The sequence below is a fragment of the Pelophylax lessonae genome (genome assembly GCF_965119305.1).
Source record: "Pelophylax lessonae genome assembly, chromosome: 10".
In the NCBI taxonomy this organism is placed as follows: domain Eukaryota; kingdom Metazoa; phylum Chordata; class Amphibia; order Anura; family Ranidae; genus Pelophylax; species Pelophylax lessonae.
In genome coordinates, this window is record NC_138777.1 from 167126194 (window position 1) to 167147647 (window position 21454).

The following is a 21454-nucleotide window of genomic DNA, read 5'->3' on the forward strand; positions in this document are numbered from 1 at the left end:
AAAAGTTCCGCATGGAATCACTCCGCTCGGTGGTAGCCTCTCTGAGCCTGGGAGATTTCCTGGCTTCCATCGACCTCAAGGATTCGTATTTACACATCCCCATATTCGAGGGTCATCAGAGGTACCTCCGATTCGCTGTATGCGGTCCCTGGGGTTGATGGTGTCGGCCTTCGAGGCAATACCGTTTGCACAATTTCACACGCGGTCTCTCCAGGCGGAGATACTGGCCAGATGGGACAGGCTCCCTCAGTCCTTGGACCTGAGGGTGTCTCTGAGTCGCCAAACCAGAGTGGAACTTCAGTCCCCGGCCGTAGCGGAAGGGAAGTCCTTCCGGCCGATGCTATGGACGGTAATTACCACGGCTGCCAGCCTGTCGGGCTGGGGTGGCGTTCTGGGCAACCTGTCTGCCCAGGGCACTTGGTCGGTGGAGGAATCCTCTCTACGGATAAACATCTTGGAGTTGAGAGCGATCAGGCTGTGCCTGTTCCATTGGTCAGATCGTCTTCAGGGTCACCCTGTACGGGTGCAGACGGACAATGCCACTGCGGTGGCTTACATCAATCACCAAGGGGGCACCAGGTGTGCCCGGGAAGTGACCAAAATTCTGTCTTGGGCGGAGACTCATGTCCCGGCGATTTCAGCAGTTCACATTCTGGGTGTGGAGAATTGGCAGGCCGATTATCTGAGCCGCCAGACCCTGGACCAGGGGGAATGGTCCCTGCACCCGGAGGTGTTTAAAATGCTGTGTGCGAAATGGGGATCCCCGGATGTGGATCTGTTCGCATCCCGGCTAAACAACAAGGTGGGAAGGTTCGTGGCAAGAATGCGCGATCCTCTGGCAGACACCTCGGATGCTCTGGTGGCGCCTTGGCACCGGTATCGTCTGATATATGCCTTTCCCCCGATTCAGTTGTTGTCCAGGTTCCTTTGCAGGTTGGTCTTGGAACCGAAGTTGGTGATTATGGTGGCCCCGGACTGGCCGCGTTGGTCCTGGTACGCGGACATCATTCAACTGGCCATCGAGCCTCCATGTCGGCTACCGATACGAGACGATCTACTGTCTCAGGGACCGATCTTCCATCCTGCTTTACAGTCGCTGGCTTTAACGGCGTGGCTGTTGAAAGCCAGGTCCTGAGAGACAGGGGTCTCTCATCAGAGGTTATTCCTACTCTGCTCCAGGCTAGAAAAGCCTCACCTGGTAAGATCTATTACCGTACCTGGAAGGCTTATTTTGTCTGGTGTGAATCCAGGGGCTTCCCTCCTCGCTCCTACTCGGTGGCGAGGGTATTAGCCTTCCTGCAAACTGGTGTGGACCAGCGCCTGGCGTTGACCACGATTAAGGGCGAGTTATCTGCACTGGCTGTCCTTTTTCAGCGCCCCTTGGCGTCTAACTCTTTGATTCGCACCTTTGTTCAAGGTGTGCGTCATTTGGCCCCTCCTCGGAGGGCGCCTTTACCTCCTTGGGACTTGAATTTGGTTCTGTCCGTTTTGCAACGTCCTCCCTTTGAAAACATCAGGGAAATTTCTTTGCCTCTGCTGTCGCAGAAGGTTGCATTTCTAGTGGCGATCACTTCTGCCCACAGAGTGTCAGAGTTGGCGGTCCTGTCTTGCCGCTCCTCTTACCTGGTGGTTCATAGGGATAAGGTGGTCTTGCGACCTAACCAGTCCTTCCTTCCTAAGGTGGTTTCTGATTTTCACCTTAATGAGGACATTGTTTTGCCTTCGCTATGTGCGAATCCTAAGCATCCAAAGGAGTTTGCCTTACATTCCTTGGATGTTGTCTGGGCGATCAGGGTTTACCTGTCGTCCACTGAATCCTTTAGGAAGTCGGATTCTCTTTTTGTCCTTCCTGAGGGACCTCGGAAGGGTATGGCTGCGTCTGCGGCAACCATTTCTAAATGGATCAGACAGACAATTGTACAGGCCTATTCGCTTAGGGACCGGGCTCCGCCCTTCCCTGTCAAGACGCACTCTACCAGAGCGGTGAGTGCGTCATGGCCTTTCCGACATCAGGCTTCGGTGGCCCGGTTGTGCAAGGCTGCGACTTGGTTGTCCGTGCACACCTTTTCAAAATTCTACAAACTTGATGTTCTGGCATCAGCTGATGCCTCCTTTGGCCGCAAAGTGCTCTGTGCGGCAGTACCTTGAGGGGACCCTGGTTTTGCGGGTCCTAGGCTGTTGGGGGTGTTCTCCCCTTGTTTATTTGCTTTCCTGGGTTGTTGCTCCAGTTGAGCTTTTCTGTTACCCAGAGGATTTACCTTTCTGTTCAAGTAAGGTTCCTTTCTCTGACGTGGGTGCTTTGTTGCCTTTATGACAGTTACGTTTCCCACCCCTCATGTCTACACTGCTTTGGGACATCCCATTGGTGAAGACTGAATGAGTGGGTGGCGACTGTCAGAGGACGTAAGAGAAAACGGAATTTTTGTAAAATCTTACTGTAAAATTCCTTTCTCTGAGTCCTCTGACAGTCGCCGCCCCGCCCCTCTATTGGGGTTCTTTGGACTTTAACTGCTTGCTACCAAACTGAGTTGGGATGGCTGATAGCAGGGGGGTATTGGACCAGTGGGACAGCCCCCATAGGTGTGTTTATGTAAATTGCTTTGTTTTTAACCAGTCTTATGCCTAGCTTGCTCCTATGGATAAGAGGGCAATACCCATTGGTGAAGACTGAATGAGTAGGCGGCGACTGTCAGAGGGCTCAGAGAAGGGAATTTTACGGTAAGATTTTACAAAATTCAGTTTTCAGGTGACTACTTCTTAAAGTGTGACTCTACAATTTTCATAGTCATGAAAATAAAGAAAACTCTTTGAATGAGGTGTGTCCAAACTTTTGGTCTGTACTATATATATATATATATATATATATATATGGTGATTTTTGAATTGATATACTTTGTGTTTCTTGAATAGGAGCGCTGCACTTTTGATTTTTTTAAGTTTCTTATGAGTACATATGGCATGAAACCAGCAGGTATTGATATACAAGCTTTGTTTTGACAACCTCATGATAATAATGTTTGTACAACTTTTATCAACAGTTTTATTTATTCAATGTAACTTTATAAACACTAATTTCCTTGTACATCATTTGTCAGGCATACATAAACTGCCATACAATGTAATTGGCCTCTTCCTGCAAAAGTTGTGTTTTTCCTGCAAAAGTTAAAATACTGAAAAAATAAAGCTATGCTATGCTATCCTTGTCAGCATATTGCATAGATAATAAATAGACAAGCATTTCCTTTTTTTTTTTTGTTCTTGCAAGGTCTTGTAACTGCTCTGTTAAAGTCCGACTTCAGGCAAATAAAAAAACAAAATCCCTTGCAATGGGGCTGTGCCTCCTCTGTAGGGTAATTGCTTGTTTACGTCTAGGGCAGTGATGGCGAACCTTGGCACCCCAGATGTTTTGGAACTACATTTCCCATGATCCTCAAGCACACCACAGTGTAGCTGAGCATTATGGGAAATGTAGTTCCAAAACATCTGGGGTGCCAAGGTTCGCCATCACTGGTCTAGGGGAATAATCAAAGGAGATATAGTTAGCCTATCATCCACTCCTCCCTGCAGCTTGACCAGTTCCTGCAGCTTCTGCACCCCCATGCATGTCGAGCCCTGCTCTGGATGTTAGGAGGCTGAGGGGCAGTGTCCAGAATCATGTTTCAGAAACAGGAAATCTGCCATTGCAGACTTCTCATTTTAAAGTCATGTGACTCAAGCTTTCTTAGCCTTGATTTGTACTTTGTATATGTTTTGGGACTGTTGCTCAGAAAATATGAAAATGGGGTTCAGCGTAACATCCATGCAACTCACATTTGAGGAAGAAGCAAGCATTGCCAATTTTTTTTTAGTATAATTCTTCTTTAATGGGGTGAGGCGCGGGGGGGGGGGGTGTCTTATGCCTACATTTGTTAATAGGTGTACCTCATTCCCATCTCAAAGTGTTGGAAGGTATGGAGGAGTAGTCTGCAGGAGCCATAGCATTGCACCTGAGATTCACTGATCACCCTTACAATGGTTTGCAGGCTACAGTGAAAAAAAAAATAATAAATGCAAATGTATTATTAATCAGTATGGGTGCACTAAGTGGAATCAGCCTTTAGGGATCTGGGTATAAAAATAAGCGCAGATAAAAGCTAAAGTGTCTGTAAAAATCACTTTACACCTCAAGGTGCTTAAAGAGGAGCTCCAGGCTCCCCCCAAAAAATGAAAAGTTGTAGCTGCTGATATTTAGTATAAGGACACTTACCTGTCCAAGGATCCAGCAATGTCCTCACAGGAGCCGATTCTTCAATTGGCTTTGGGTGCAGGCTCTGGCATCTGAAGTAAGGGAAACCGGGAGCAAGACCTTGAGGCTTCTCAACCGGTTTCCTACTGCGCAGGCACGAGTCACGCTGCACCTTGTGAATGGGACCTGTGATATCTCCCAGAGGACTGAGGGGGAAGGAGGGAGGCCGAACTTCTGGCTCAGTTTGCCTCGGCAATCTGAGCTGGAAGTGGGAGCTGGTACCTGTCAAAACCAGGTACCCGCTCCTCCCCAAAAAGTGCCAAATGGGGCAGTGGAGGGTGCAAACAAGCGGTACTTCCCCTTTTGGGTGGAACTCCGCTGTAAGAGAGAAGTATTGCCAAAGCATTTTTGGTCATACTTCTCTTGTGGGTCACGGGAAAATGCTTACTTTTGTGACCCAGTCAAAGGAGGAGTACAGCCAAAGCTTGTCTGGCTGTACTTCTCCTATGGATCAAAGGAGTGCAGTTCGTTCTGCACTCCCGTGCCCTGTTTTCAGCAGACAGCCTGCTGTCGGCTGACATCACAGAGCCGATCCAGGCTCAGGATGTGGTCATAAGGCCCGTACACACGTAGCGATTGTCGTCCGTAAATATTCGGCCGCCGAACGATCGGCCGATTGTCGGCTTGTTAGTATGATGCTTCCGACAACCGACTGCGACTTTTCGGCTGAACAGAATCGGGTGTGCAGGCTATAAAATTTTTGTTGGCCGTCACCAGAACGGCCGATTGTTCGCCAGTCAGTACAGAATTCGGCCGACTAACAGCAGATGAGCAAGACTGGGCATGCTCAGAGAAGAAAAAACACACTGAAAGTTAACCATCACATGGCATCACTTCTGCAGTCGGCTGTTGTTGGCCGACAAAATTCATGTGCAGTCTTTAGCACTTTTCAACCGACAGGACAGCACCGGACAAAAGACGGCCGATCGTTTGGCCGACATTCGGTACGTGTGTACGGGGCTATATGCCTGATGGAGTCCTGCGTGGCTCTGAAATGTTACTTTCTGCTGTAATGGTGTAATTACTGATTAAAACTTTAGACTCATTTTTGGAGATCTTGGTGTGCTGGAGAAATTACTCTCTCAGGCTTGGAAAAGATCGCAAATATATGGTCGGGATACTGACATTCACCAGTTCTCTCCTCAGGGAGTTCTGAGAATTGAGCGATCAGCAGGGTTTGATCCCTCTTAGAGCTGGCAGGGGGACCGCTGCTGCATCCACCTATGTAAGTATGATTCTAAAATGAAAAAAAAAAAAATTCCCATACTTATTTTTTTTATAACAGGCTATTGCCCGCTATCAGCCTATGTCAAGGAGCCGCTCCAGGCTCTGGAAGGGCCTATAGCATATTGTCAAGATCCACCAAGCTGCCTGATTGACAGTTGGCTCCGCCTCTCAGTGCACAGTCCAGTGTGTGTTGGAAGGGCAGAGTGGAGAGGGGTGACTGACAGTCAATGCTCTCTGCTTGGAGTAGACTGAGAACTGAGCGATCATGTGACCCCCTCAGTTCTCATCTGGGACAGCTGTAGCATAGAGGTAATATGAGGGTGTTTTTTTTTTTATGTACCCCAAACTAAAGACTCTATCTCACATGCACATTAGAACCAATTTAGAGGGGATCCAGATAAACTGCCAGCAGGAGGAAACCCACACAAGCGCAGTGAGGACATGCAAATCACATGTAGATGGTGGCCTGGCTGGGATTCGAACCCAAGGCCCTCAGAAGTGTGACATGCTAACCACGTGCTGTCCTTTATCCCCTATCCCCCCATAACCGAGCCATGCTGTGATGATGGTGAAGAGAACAGTCAGCAGTGATGACAATATTACACCTGACCCATCCCCGCCAGCCTATCATCTCCCACAATTATCAGCTCCGCCCTGTGTCTGCGCTGCTCCTCCAATCATCGCTGAGCGGCGGCGTCTTCACGTCCAGCTCTACAGGCAGGGCGTGTCTTACAGGGATTAAACTAGAACTTGACCAACCAGACGAGGTGACGTGTCAGCGGGAAGCGCCAGTGAAGATACTTTGACGTCCACAGATCGGGCGTGGCCTCTGTCAGAGAGCCGGTAGCTGGGGGCGGGGCGAAGGGCGAGAGCGGATCCAAGATGGCGGTGGCGTGGAGGTGAGAGCGGGCTGTGTGGTAGGGAAGCTGTCTCCTCTGTGTGGTGTGGATGGGGGATGTGTGGTGCCTTGCATGGTGGGGATGAGAAGAGCTGCTGTGTAGCCTGGCAGTGTGTGTGGTGTGTAGGAGGAGGGGGAGCTGCCATTGTTTGTGTGGGTTAGTCATTGTACACAGGTATCTGCAGACGTCTCCTCTGTACACTGACATAGGGGGGGCTGCACTGTGAGCCCCCCACAGAGATATCATTCAGGGGACACAGGACTGATCCTCACCCCTTCCCCTCACTGGGAGTAGCTGGGGATTTCCAGTGCCAGTCCATTCCCAGGAGGTGTCGTCAGTGGGTGTGTTTGGGAATACCCAGTGTTAATAAAAGCTCGTTCACATTGGGGGGGGGGGTACTGAGGGCTATCCTTACCTTCATAGGTAGACACCAGTGTTCCATGCATCCCTGTACAGGCCGTCCCATTCATGTCACTGGGGATGCAGATGTTGCACAGCCACCGCTTCCGATTTGAAATCCATGCAGGTGCATGGCACTGATCAACGACAGTGTGCGTCCGCAGCCCGCACCTGCACTGATGTCAAATCGGGAGTGGTGGCTGTGTCTGTCCAACTGCTGCACCCGTATTGACATGAGTGGGGATGCATGGAACACCGGTGTATCCCCACGCCGGCAGACACAGCCCTCACCTGGGTGTACTCCCTGGAGAAGAGACGCCTCAGGGGGGACATGATAGCAATTTTTAAATATCTCAATGGGGATCTCAGCTTAGAAAAAAAGCTATTCAGTTGAAGGGATTGCATGAGGACTCGGGGGCATACAATGCTATTAGAGGAGAAGCGTTTTAACCTCAGGCAACGTGGGGGGTTCTTTACTGTTAGGGCTACAAGATTGTGGAATTCTCTACCACAAGAGGTGGTTTCATGCGGGTAGTATGGTGACTTTCAAAAGACTATTAGACTTACATCTCAAGGATCAGAACATTCAGGGCTATGTGAGATGATTACAGCCACACACACCTACACAGGTTGAACTGGATGGACTATTGTCTTCAACCTCACCTACTATATAACTATGTAGTACAGCAGAAGAAGAAATAGAAAGATCGTTCAATTGTTTAAAGCAGGACTATACCCAAAAGAAGTTCCTCTTTTCTGCCCCCTCCCTTCTCTACTACCTTTTGGACAGATTTGTTTAGGGGGTGGAATGGGTACTTGGTTTTGACATGTCCCCCATTTCCACTCAGATTGCCTAGGTCAGTAATGACAAATCTTGGCACCCCAGATGTTCTGGAACTACATTTCCTATGATGCTCAACTGCACTGCAGAGTGCATGAGCATCATGGGAAATGTAGTCTCAAAACATCTGGGGTGCCAAGGTTTGCCATTACTGGCCTAGGTGATCTGAGCAAAAGTTCTCCCCAAAACCTTCTGGGACACAGCCCAGGCCCCAGAGAACTGCGGGACAATTCACTGCATTGCAGAGTGCATGAGCATCATGGGAAATGTAGTCTCAAAGCATCTGGGGTGCCAAGGTTCGCCATTACTGGCTTAGGTGATCTGAGCAAAAGTTCTCCCCAAAACCTGGGACACAGCCCAGGCCCCAGATAACTGCGGGACAATTCCCTACATTGCAGAGTGCATGAGCATCATGGGAAATGTAGTCTCAAAGCCTCTGGGGTTCCAAGGTTCGCCATTACTGGCCTAGGTGATCTGAGCAAAAATTCTCCCCAAAATCCCCCAAAAGAACTAGCTCAGGTGAGGATGGTGCTGGATCCTTGGACAGGTAAGTGTTATTTTATTAAGTCAGCAGCTACAGTATTTGTAGCTGCTTGCTTTTATTTTTTTGTTCCCAGGGTAGAAGACCGCTTTAAAGTGTTACTAAACCCAGGAGCCTGCATTCTCTATATCTGGTCCCCCACAGTACACAGAACATGGGAATGTAAATTTTAGTAAATATGAACAGCTAAATACCTTTTCTCATCAGCAGTATATAGCAGTCTTGTGACTTCTATCAGTGTCTGGTTAAAGCTTGTAGGAAGAGTTTTCATTCTACTCTGAGGCTGTATGACCCTTGACCCTCTGTCTGGACAGTGCCGATTGGCTCTGTGCTGATCACTTGCACCCTCCCAAGAAAATAAACTCTCTAGCAATACACACCAAACTAAGCATGTGAAAAAAGCCGCTAGTCTCTGTACTAATAAGAGAAGGATTGGGTATAGTGGAAGAAGGGAGATGATCACAGAAGACAGGATCAAACAGCCTTTTTACACAATGCAGAGGGATACCCCCTTAGGTTCCACAGTGAGTGTCACAAGCATGCTTTACTGCAAATGCAGACTTATTTTACTGTTGTGGGTTTAACACTTTAATTCCCCCCAGGACCAAGTGCATTTAGCAGTCAGTCCCATTTTTATTGGTGGCCCCTCTGCATGCTGGCTGTAACTCCATTTCCTTTTGAAGCCCAGATTATGGGTGGAGGAGGTACAGCCAGCACAGAGCCTGCCCCCTATCATTGCCTAATGCTTTTTTTTTTAATCACACGATATCTGCTGATTTTTGTCATTGCTCCATGAAAGGCAAGTACTTCTGTTAATCTTTATCCATTCCAGCTGAATTCATTACAGCTTTAGGTTAAAGGCCACATTTATACTTGGCTACATTGTGCTTTCTGGTGGCAAGAATCAGAAGATTCCTGCAGACAGAATGAAATGAGTAGTTTGCAGACAATTTCAGCCGCTCAGCTTGTACAAAGCAATGACGGGTTGAGTCATCTGTCAGTGCTGTTTGTTCTTAACCGGTTCCCGACCGCCGCACGACGATATACGTCGTCAGTCAGCCCCGGCCAGGCAAAGTGACGTATATATACGTCACTAGCCTGTCACTTGCTTGGGAGTCAATAGCATGCGAGCGCACACCAGCGGAGGCACGCTCGTTCCCCAGCAAGTCCGTGCGTGTGACCGGCGGACCCGATGTCCGCCGGTCACTCGCCGATCGTCGGTGCAGAGGAAGAAAGGCAGGCGGCTGATGTTAACAAGCCGCCTGTCATTCTCCCCTGTGTAGGAATGGTGATCATACGGTTCTACTATGTAGGACCGTTGATCATTGTTCCTACACCTCAAGCCACAGCCAATCACAGTTAGAATCACGCCCCTAGGGACACACACCACCCCTCCCTCTCAAATAAAGTTAACCCCTTCACTACCAGTGTCATTTTGCAGTAACAGTGCATATGTATAGCACTGATTACTGAAGTAATGTCACTGGTAACCCCAAAAATGTCAGTCAAGGGTCCGATCTGTCTGCCGCAATGTCGCAGTACTGCAAAAAAAAATCGCAGATCGCCGCCATTACGCGTTGGAAAAAAAAACACCAAAAATGACAAAAATCTTTCCCTTTGTTAGTAAACCCAATAACTTTTCAAAAACCAATCAAAATACACTTTTTGCGTTTTTTTTTTTTTTTTTTTTTTTTACCAAACATATGTAGCATAAAACAAATTGGCCAAAAATGTTAAATTTTGATTTTTACATTTTATTTGGGGGAATTTCATATAAAAAAAATGTGAAAAATATTGTTTTTGCAAAATTTACGCTTTTTTTTGTTTATAGCGCAAAAAGTAAAAATCGCACAGGTGATCAAATACCACCAAAAGAAAGCTATGTTTGTGGGAAAAAAAAGGACGTCAATTTCGTTTAGGTACAGCGTCGCACGACCGCGCAATTGTCCGTTAAAGTCACGCAGTAAAAAATCTCAAAAACCCCCTGGTCAGGAAGGGGGTAAAATCTTCCAGGCTTAAGTGGTTAAACCTGTAAAAGATCTAGAGCTGTGGCTCTGTGTAAAATATCTGCCTGTGCTCTGTATGAAGTAAATGCAGCTGCAGATACATTGCACAGAGCCACAGCTCTAAATGATCTTTTAGGGCTCTTTCACACGGTCCGCCTCCGCAGGCGGATCCGTGTTAATCGGCGGGGATCGATCCGCGATCCCCGCTGAGCCGGGCGGATGACAGCTCCGTCTCCGCTTGCGGAGAGGGAGGTGTCTCAGCACCCGCTGCCCTCTATGGGGGATCGGAGGAGAGCGGACCGCTTGTCCGCTCTCATCAGATCCCCTCCGCTCCGATTACTGAACGGATGGAAAAATAGGGTTTCCATCCGTCCAGGTTTCAGCACAGGATTGGATGCGGAGGTGTCTCCGCTGACACCCGCTGCCCCATAGAGCTGCATGGAGATCCGATCAGATCCGCCTAAAAAAACTGACAGGCGGATCTGATCGGACCGCCCGTGTGAAAGAGCCCTTACTGTTATGAATGAACAAGTGGTGCTGTTTCTTCATTTATCACAGTGACAGATCACTTAGCCTGTCTTAGCTTTGTAAAGGCTGAGTGGTCACAGTCCTATGCAAACACCTGTCATTCTGTCAGGAATTATCTAATTCTTGCTGCCGGAAATTGTGCCATGACCCTAATTGCAGATGTGAATGAGGCCCCTCGAACCTAAAGCTGTGGTGAGCTCTGGAATAGACAAGTACTTGCCTTTCATACCGCAATTCCAAAAGTCAGCAGAGATCATGTGATTAAAAAGGCATTCATCACATTTCTGCATGAAGCAGAATTTATGCAAAACAGCAACGAGATGTTCCAGGAACTTCATGAGGGGAAGGCAGGCATTCTGAGCTAAACACACCGTCCTGCCTGCATGCCTGAGCTAAGGGCAGATGATTCCAGGAATTAAATGCTACATGAATCATCTACCCTTACTCAAGATAGCCGCAGCCAGAAATGCTCGGAGGCTATTTTTCAAAGTGATTTATCAGGATATTAAACTTATTCTTCAACTTTATTTTTTCTACATATCTTCTGTTATTTGAGTTGTGTAAACCTGCAAACCAGGAAGTAACAGAAGATATGTAAAAAAAAAAATAGTTGAAGGACAAGTTCACCTTTTAGAAAAAAATAATAAATGCACATTTTTTTGAAGGTAAAAAAAAGTGCATTTATTATTTTTTTGGATCCTGTAAAGCTTTGCACCAGCGATCTGCAGATCGACCTTCAGATTTGTCTGTGTGCCTGTACATCCCCTACTGGCACGCAGATACACTGACAGGGAGAAATTTGGGAAGTACCACGGCTCTCCACAGCGCTGTGGTAGTTCATTGAGAACTACAAGCTGACAACCGCAAAGAAAGTCGGGACTCGTAGGTCATTCACACACACAGCTGTGTAAATGAATGACGCAGCCGTGTGGGCAGAGCCCCCCCATGGTCATGCTGATTTTAACCACTTTAAGACCAGGCCTGTTTTTGACACTTTTTGTTTACGAGCGAACATCATTTTTTTTTTTTGCTAGAAAACTTAGAACCCCCAAACATTATATATATATATATATATATATATATATATATATATATATATATATATAATTTACTTTTAACAGAGACCCTAGAGAATAAAATGCAGATTGTTGCAATGTTTTTTTGTACCGTATTTGCACAGCGGTCTTCCAAATGCAATTTTTTTTGGAAAAAATTCTCTTTTTTGAATTCACAAATAAGAAAACAGTAAAGTTAGCCAAATATTTTTCCATAATGTGAAAGATAATGTTATGCCGAGTAAAGATACCCAACATGTCATGCTTCAAAATTGCACACGCTTGCAAAATGACGACAAACTTTGGTACTTAAAAATTGCCATAGGCGACCAATTTCTACAGGTTACCAGCTTAGAGCTACAGAGGAGGTATAGGGCTCAAATTATTGCTCTCCCTCTAACGATCGCGGCAATACCTCACGTGTGGTTTGAGCACCGTTTACATATGTGGGCGGGGCTTCCATATGTGTTCGCTTCTGCGTGCCAGCTAACGGGAACAGGGCGCTTCAATTTTTTTTTTTTCCTATTAATTTTATTTTTACAGTTTTAAAAAATAAATGTGATAATTTTTATTCCTATTACAAGTAATGTAAACATTCCTTGTAATAGAAATAGGTGTGACAGGACCGCTTTATTGTGAGATCTGGGGTCAAAAAGACCTCACAAGTACACTACAAAATGAAGAAAAGTAAATAGAAAGGGACCTTTAAACCCATTGCAAGGCAACGATGTTTGACGTTGCTCCGCTCCTCCAAGACCATAGAGTCGGGTGGGGGCCAGCTTGCCCTCACTCGGCTTCCTGTCTAAGAGGACCTGCGATTGGATCGTTTTCCCCGCTGCTGGCGGGTCCGGTAAGCAGGGAAAACGGTCGGGAGGCAGCGGGAGGGTGCACCTCTTCCGCCGCACCGGACCACCATTACCTGATAGCTTCCATGACCCCGGTATTTTTTTTAAACTGCAGGCGGTAGGCTATCTGCTGCCATAACTCCAGTATTTAGCTTTAAACAAATTACATATATAGTTGTTAGGCAGTCCGGAAGTGGTTAAAAAATGTCAGCTAGTACAGGAAACTTCTTCCTGTACTGCTGCCGGGGGGGGGCGGTTGCGGGCAGCGGCTGCAGCATTAGGAACATGCAGCCTGTTCTTAAAGGTGAACTTATCCTTTAAAACAAGTAAATATGATCTACTTTCCTTTCTTCATACCAATGCTAGCAGTATGCAGTAAACAAACAAAAAAAGAAAAAAAAAACTTTCTTGATATTTATGTTGCAAAGTTTAAAACTACACTCCAGTCAATAAGGACAAAGTGCTGAGGCAGGTACAACATGCATGGATTATTAGTTTAACTTTTATACCTCACTTTACCAAGAGCCAATCTGTGGATTGATTAAAGTTTAGTTGGCTGCTAACCCACATGAAGCGTGGTTTGAAGTTTAGGAATTAGTATAAATTATAGAAAAATATTAGGCAATGCTAACCTTCAGTTATTATGGCAATGCTGCTGTTGTGAAATGCATTGTAGAATGATGGAGCAATCTTGCACTAGCGTGAACCGCATCCCTGCCTGAACCAAGCAGAAAATCTCACATTATTTCAGATGTTTTGTAATCTGTTAAAGCTGAACTGTGGGTTGGAGCTGTTACACATCCTTCTAATTGTTATGTCTTAAGGCCCGTGTACACGTACCGATCGTCGGCCGAAAAGCGTCGGCCGACGACCGATCTGCCGATTGTAGGCTTGTTAGTATGATGCCTCCGACAGCCGGCAGCGCACATTCTGCCGACAAGAATCTGTCGTGCAAGCATTAAAATTTTTGTATGCCGACACCAGAGCAGCCGATTGTTCGCCAGTCAGTACAGAATTCGGCCGACAGACCGCAGATTTGCAAGACTGGGCATGCTCAGAAAAGAAAAAACACAAGGAAAGTTAACCATTACATGACATCACTTCTGCAGTCGGCTGTAGTCGGCGGACAAAATTCTTGTGCAGTCTTTGCACTTTTCAACAGACACCGACAGCCCTGGACAAAAGACGGCCGATCGTTCGCTGACGATCGGTACGTGTGTACGGGGCTTTACCCATTGCAAACACTGTGAATGTAATGCTTCAGCAACTGCAAATAGCTCCTTGAATCCTGTATAAGGGTATTGTCACTTTCATCCTGTATGTATGATGTGACCAGTGGCCACTGTCTGCTCCTTTCCTAGGCCACTGGTGTTGTAGCATCCCCATTGTAATGATTTGTACTGGTGGCAATGTAATTGCGTTGCTGTAGTGGAAGGACCCCGTTTCAGACTCCTGGTCCACAACTAACGTGACCAATTATTGATGGGCCGGTGTAACGTGAGAATTACCTACCCCGTGAGAAAAACCTACCCTCGTCATTTCCGGCCAGGAACAGCTGAGCAGCGCAGCAGTGCGCATGCTCACAGACCCGGATACCTCTAGGAACAGATGAGGAGCTGTGTAGTGCGCATGCGCACTAGCATGAATTGATGAGGGTGTCCGTGAGAAAAACCTACCCACGCGGCGGGTACATTAAAACAGCTGGGTTACAATACGAGTCATCTCCGCTCCTGACCCTGTGACTTCCCTCATCTTGGCTAGTAAATATAAAAGCGGCTGGTGGGTCCGTGAATTATGTTTTCATACACCCGCCGCCGCTTTTATATTTACTTGCCGAGATGAGGGAAGTCACAGGGTCAGGAGCGGAGATTACTCGTATTGTAGCCCAGCTGTTTTAATGTACTCGCCGCGTTACACACACTGAGGGTGAACCGGAAGTGACGAGGGTAGGTTTTTCTCACGGGTAGGTAATTCTCACGGAACACCGGGAGACTCCTGTCTGATGCATGATGGGAGTTGTAGTTCAATACAGTGATGCAGAACAATGCAAGGAATTGAGGTTTTCTTTTCCTTCATCGCTCCTCAAGCTACCTTGACATAGCTGCTTTTTCCTGGATTAAATGACATCCCGAACTTTGAAAAGTGACTTTTACAAAAACTGTATGTGAAAAATAAATGCCATGTCTGTTTTTACTGTGGCAAAGGACAGAAAGAAATAGAGAGATTTTAAACTCAGAGTTTGCCTTTACATTCAATTGGATGCCTAAAAACAAGCAAGCATAATTCCACACGAATGTGGTGGCAGTACAGTATTGTTTAAAAATACTGTGCTAATGGATTAAGGGAGCTGCTAGCACCACAATTGACATAAATTGTGCATAATCTTAAAGTAAATGAACAAGTGCTGCGCTAATTAAATGCAATTAAAGAGAAGAGGCCACTGGCTTTACAATTAACATCTACAGTGCAAACAAATCATTATAACCTAAACCGGTCACATAAAAAGAATACAGATATAAAGTGCAGAATGCAGCCCAAAGGAAGTGTACAAAGAGTCCACCAAACTTCACTGTATCATGTATGTGACTTCGGATGAGTGGTCACCATTAATGTCCATGCATCACACTTCTCATGTCAAAAAGTCCAAGGATCTAGCGCCAAAAAAACAAATGTAAAAACCAAAATGCAATCTCTCCTGCACCAATCTATAGCAGCATTAATCACATTCAGCGGCGCTTGTATTCAAATCATCAGACACAACAAATTAATGGGTATAATAGCGCTCCCAAAACTGATGACAGATGGGCACTTGGAATCGCAATTAGAAAAGAATAGTCACAATGAAAAAATGTCACATTTATTAAAATCGGTAAAAGCACTATTAGGCAGGGTGCATCCAGCAGTGAGGCAATACCTGTTCAGAGGACCCAGGGATTGGGTGGGATCGACTGTCCAGATCCTCAGCTAGTAAAGGGACAACAGGAGCACTTGTGCCAGGGAGATGGAAAAGCCTGAAGGTGATGGAAAAAGGAGGGGGGGGGGGGAAGAAGCTCAACCCCCCGTGGCCCAAACCAGCCGCAAGCTGACCTACAGCACAGCGGCGTCTCCTTGCTTCAGGCCGCTGGAGCGGCGCTGATGGATGACGTCATGAGCGGATGACAATCAACTCACGGAAGTCCGTTCAGAGCACCATTCCCGATGTGAGTGGCAGCCTCACCGGACGTAACACACCCCACAACAGCGATGGCTGCCTGGCGATGGGGAAAACAAAAAGCCACAGGGTGGAGGATGACATGTTTCGGGCTGAGCCCTTCGTCAGATCTGAGGTGATCCAATACCACCAAAAGAAAGCTCTGTTTGTGGGAAAAAAAGGATGTAAATTTCGTTACGGCGTTGCATGACCACGCAATTGTCAGTTAAAGTCGCACAGTGCCGAATCGCAAAAAGTGGCCTGGACGTAAAGCAGGAAAATCCTCCGGTGGTAAAGTGGTTAAAAACGGTATCGCACTATCCCTGTCCCTTGTTTTTGCTTGCATTTCACTGGTGATACATGGTCCCTGATCTTGCCCTTGGAGGAGACATTTTATGGTATCCCGTTTTGGAGAGCTTGGGAATTGCTGGATATCTTTGGAAAAGGGCCCATGCAGCCAATGCATACAGGCTGAAAGTTAAATAATATTTGGGGAGTGTCCATTCTTGTGGGGAGCACTGAAGGTGTGGTGATGGCTATATAGTGATACGCCCTAGGAACACCGGTGTGATCTGTCTTTGCCTAAGGCTCCGTTCACATGTAGGCGTTTTTGGGGAGTTTTTCTGCTCTAGGATCCGCTCTCAAAACGCCCAACAAGACAAATGCTATTCATTTCAATGGCCCCTGTTCACATCTGAGCGTTTTGACGCTGTAAGCAAAACACCCAACGCTCAAAAAAGTACATGAGCTTCTTTTTGGGCAGATTACAGGCGTTTTCCATTGGTTTCTATTCAATCTAAAAACGCCTGTAAAAACGTGCGAAAACGCTACGCTCAGGTGTGAATGTAGCCTAAGAGATTTTATCTGAGAGCAATCTAACCACCGCATGTATATTTATGGACACTCTTTCCTTCAGTATTTATAGACTATTTATTGGGACATATGATGATTTGAATACAAGCGCCGCTGAATGTGATTGATGCTGCTATAGATTGGTGCAGGAGAGATTGCATTTTGGTTTTCATGTTGTTTATTTACAGCGGCTGCTATTTTATTTGACTATCAGGGTTTTATTAATTATTATTTGAATGATTTGTAGAAAATTGAATAATTTTAAGAGTAGCTCTCTAGAATTCCTGAGACGACTAGCGCTGGGCGGGTGCTTGAAGATTTTCTATCTCCAGACACTTTTTGTTATACATAAAAAAACAAATGTACTTACTAGAGATTATGGACTCAACAATCTATTAGGCGGATGTGGTGCTAGTGATGGCGTACTTTTGTCTAAACTCACATTTTTTTAATTTGCGTTTTGGAAATTGGTTTCTTTAGAAGCCATTTAATATCCTGTTTAGCTGGAAAGGAAGATAGGATTATAAAGGTGTAGTATGTAGGGAATCTCTTAAGCAGTGGGATTATATCCTGCGTACAAAGATCCAAAGGTACTGCCACCAGTCATAAAGCTGTACGGTTTTCTGCGTTATCAACTACAGAAAGTAGAACAATCACTTGGTTGTTAATATCCTTGCCAGAACCCTGTGTTATAAAATAAGCTGAGCAGAGGTTGCCCAACATCTTGTACTTCAGTGGTTTAATGTTAACTGATGTTCATACAGTGTAAAAGTTTTTGCTCATGAAATTGTAGTCCTAAGGAAATTCATTACAAACAAATCCTTATCAGACCCGAATACAGGGGTTTATTATCTAAAGGAGTTCAAACTGTCTGCTTGTGAAAGTTCATTGTGGTTAGCATTTAAAGAGGAATTCCACTCAAAAGTGGAACTTCCGCTTATCTGTCTCCTCATCCCCTCCGGTGCCACATTTGGCAACTTTCAGGGGGGAGCGGGTACCCGTTTTTGACAGGTACCCGTCCCCACTTCCGTCAGACCCCACAGCTGCAAGGTACTTCAGGAGTTCAGCCCCCTCCTCCCTCTGCTTCCAGGCCAGTAACCGAGTGCAGCATGCTTTGCGCAGTAGGGACCCGGCCATGGCGGCAGCACCCAATAGCCGATGGAAACATCGGCTGCGGTGCCGACATCGCTGGATTACAGGACAGGTAAGTGCCCTAATATTAAAATTCAGCAGCTACAGCTGCTGACTTTAATTTTTAATTTCTCTATCGCTCATTGACAGACGTAGTCCTCGGTGATACAGCACCTTCGGGTTATGTTGCCTCCACAGGAGCAGGACTAGACAGGAAATAAAAATGCTCTGGCCACACCCCAGGGGCAGTCCCCGAGGGTATATCCTCTCTCTCTCCGCCACAGCAAATCAGTTTTTTTCTGTCTAGTCAGGAGTAAGGACCTAGATACCTTGCTGGGATCTTCGGTCCTGGCAAGATTTTTTTCTTAAAAAGATTTTTTAGACCGCTTTTTTTCTCCAGTGTTCCTGTGAGATCTTCAAGCAAGAAAGCTGAACTGGGCGACGGGCTGGATGTTGAGATCCGGTGGTCACCCCAGTTCAGCCTACGAGCGCGTGCAGGCCATAGCTCCGCGCTGGGTCGGCCGCGACATAGTCCCACTGGGGGACTGACCCCGCGAGTTAAACGTCTCGCTGAAACGCCAAGGACCATGAGTCACGGCGTCCGTATTGGTCGACAGCCCTCCCGCCCCGGTGGAGAGGGGTACTGTCAGGAGTTGGTCCCCGCCTGGTTCCGGTATGGTGAGTAGTATGTTCCCCCTTTTCCCCTGACGGGTCTTGTGGTGAACGCGGGCCCCTCTCTGTATGGTAAGATAGAGTCCCCCTCTATCCTATAACATGGCACAGATCCCCCTACTTTGAGTGTGATTTTATGTGCAAAAAGCCAGGAGGCTTGGTTTGGGAGCTAACAATCTAATTGTATACATGTTAAAAAGATTGTAATCAGTGGCAGTATGGGAATCTTACTGTGATAATAATAAAGTACCTACCAGTCAGAAGCCACGGACATGTAGACTGCCTTCCTAGTCAAATCTCCAGCAATAGCAGGCCTTCCGAACGGCCATGCGGTCCGCCAGGGCCGGTACCGCCAACCACGCCAAATCCCCATGCAGAGAAGGTGTTGTGTGCTCTGCAGCACGCCGCTATTCGGTACAGGCCGCCGCCATTTTTTTTGCTGGATCGCACGAGCCGCCATTTTGGCGTAGCCTCGTGTCTCCAGCATGGGGGCGGCCATGTTTGAGGTGATCCAAACACCTCGTGGAGCTAGGGGAGGCGCCGGAAGGCGTGCAGAGGGGCGGAGCCGCCTCCTTTCTTCTTGGGCAGCCAGCCAAAAGACTTCCTGTTTGTGAAGACAGCGCTGTAACCTGTTGCAGTTAAACTCTGAGCATCAAGTGGTGAGCCTGGGGGTCTATCTCTCTCTCTCTCGATCGATAGGGATCCCTAGCAGGTAACACTAAGGGGCTTTTGTGGCGCTGGGGGTCTGAAAAAAAAAAAAAGTTTTTTTATTTAATTGAATTGTATTATCCGGGAAGTTACTGGAATAATCATGGACCCTGCCACACAAATTCCCCCACCTGTTTCCCTCGAGGGGGCCACGGGACCCGCCGGTGCACATGGATGCATTTACAGCAGTTTTGGAGTCTTTGGTGGCTCGGGTGGAGGCAGCCTGTCAGGGACGGGGGTCAAGGAAGCGACCCCCGCCTACCCCTATATTATCTGACACCTCTGACTCAGATTCAGAGATGGTCACTGCAGCTGCAGGTCCCTCTGCAAGGGCTGTTACCTCAGGTAAAGCTCCCTCAGACAGTGAGGAGGACGTTCCTTCTCCCGCTATAATTCAGGAAGAAGCATTGGTGGACGCACTAGTTGTGGCAGTGCGGGAAACCTTAAGACTTGAGGTTTTACCGGCAGAGGCAACTGAAACAGAGATTCCCTTTGGTACTAACAAGCCCATCAAAACGGTGAAGGTTTTTCCTGTACCCAAGTGTTTTGGTAATAAAATTAAAGGAGAATGGGAGCATTCTAAGCGTACCTTTACGATTTCCAAGCGTATTGCTAGATGCTATCCATTTGAGGAATCCTTCATTAAGAAATGGACGGTACCACCAGTGGTGGATCCACCTATTTCCAGGCTGAATAAAGCCACGGTTATCCCAGTGGAGGACACTTTCGTCCTTTAAGGATCCGGTGGATCGAAAGATGGAAGCGGAGTCCCGCACTATCTTCTCCCTGTTAGGGTCAGCATTTAGACCAGTAATTGTTATTGGTCTTGTTTCCCAGACACTAACGGAATGGGCGAGATTGGTACGCCAAGACCTAAGGGGAAAAGATATCCCCCAGGGAACATCTGATTTGATGGAACAGATTATACAAGGGCTACAGTTTGTCTGTGACGCAGCCTTGGATGCTACCCCCCTATTAGGGCATGCATCTATGTCAGCGGTAATCCTCAGACGTGTGCTGTGGTTAAAATGCTGGTCAGCTGACCTAGGTTCCAAAAAGACCTTGACGAATCTCCCCTTTCAGGGGAATCGTCTATTTGGGGCCACCCTAGATGAAATTATTAAGGATGCCACTGGGGGCAAGAGCACTTTCTTGCCACAGGCTGCTAAAGCTAAGGGACCTCGCAACAAGCGAGGACCTTTCTTTACCGCCCATAAAGGGTTCGTACGCCCGGCTGGAACAAGCGGGAAAGGCAAGACTCCTCCAGGAGGGTTTAAGAAAGGCTGGTCGGACAAACAGAGGACCGACTCAGCCAAACCCGAAGCAAAGGATTACACAGCCTGAAGGTGCGCCCCCACCCGGGTTGAGGGTGGGGGGACGTTTTCACCGGTATTCAGGACATTAGATCGAGCATCGACTACTACTACCGGTGCGATTCTTCCCTTCCAACATTTAAGTACTACAGGGAGCGGTAGTCACCGTTCCCTGAATAGATCTTTTCCTTTACCTTTTCCTAAGATTAGTCTCTATTCCCCACAGGAATCGGATCTGGTTGACCAGACAGACCAAGAAGCCTCTAGCCGGGTGACTTCGGTCCCTGAGGTTCAACCAGAAAAGATCACCCTTCCTGATAGGAATCCGGTATCTGATAAATGTGCGGGAACAGAAAACGACCAGACTTTCTCGGATGGTCGGGGCCAGATAGCTCTAGGGACGCCTGGTTCAGATCCAGTCAGCGCCAGTGGTCCTAGAAATTCTAGGCTGGCCTCGTCAAGCCGGCCTGGCCGACTTGGACATGCTAGTCGCAGACGTTCCGTGGGAACTTCGTCTCAGGGAATGTCTGTGGTCTCAAGGACCAATTTACCATCGTGCTTTACAGTCGCTGGTTTTAATGGCCTGGCCATTGAGACCCAAGTACTGAAGGACAGAGGGTTGTCAGCTTCAGTCATTCCTACCCTTATTAAAGCAAGGAAAGCGACTTCCAGCAAGGTCTATTATCACACATGGAAGACTTATATTGCATGGTGCGAATCTTTAGGATTTCCTCCACGTACCTATTCGGTGACTCGAATATTGGCTTTTTTGCAAAAAGGGGTTGAGCAGAAACTAGCCTTGAGCACCATCAAGGGTCAAGTTTCAGCATTAGCAATCTTCTTTCAGAAACCTTTAGCTACCAAGTCCTTGGTGCGGAATTTCATCCAGGGGGTGCGGCACCTGGCTCCACCAGTCCGCGCGCCCTTACCGCCCTGGGATCTTAATTTAGTTTTGTCGGTTC

General features: G+C 47.1%; 1 protein-coding gene across 3 annotated transcripts in view; it reads left to right on the top strand.

The window, feature by feature from the left end:
* The window catches only part of GANAB (glucosidase II alpha subunit), a 160882-nt gene that overhangs the window by 54306 nt on the left and 85122 nt on the right, over positions 1-21454 (top strand). Inside the window, exon 1 of one of the 3 annotated variants that reach the window (XM_082270776.1) lies at positions 6282-6411. The exons of the other annotated variants lie outside the window; for them this stretch is intronic. Within the exon in view, the coding sequence (XP_082126902.1) occupies positions 6395-6411 (17 nt within the window). The 5' untranslated portion in view covers positions 6282-6394. Of the gene's footprint in view, positions 1-6281; positions 6412-21454 lie in introns of those variants that run through there. 3 annotated transcript variants of the gene reach the window in all.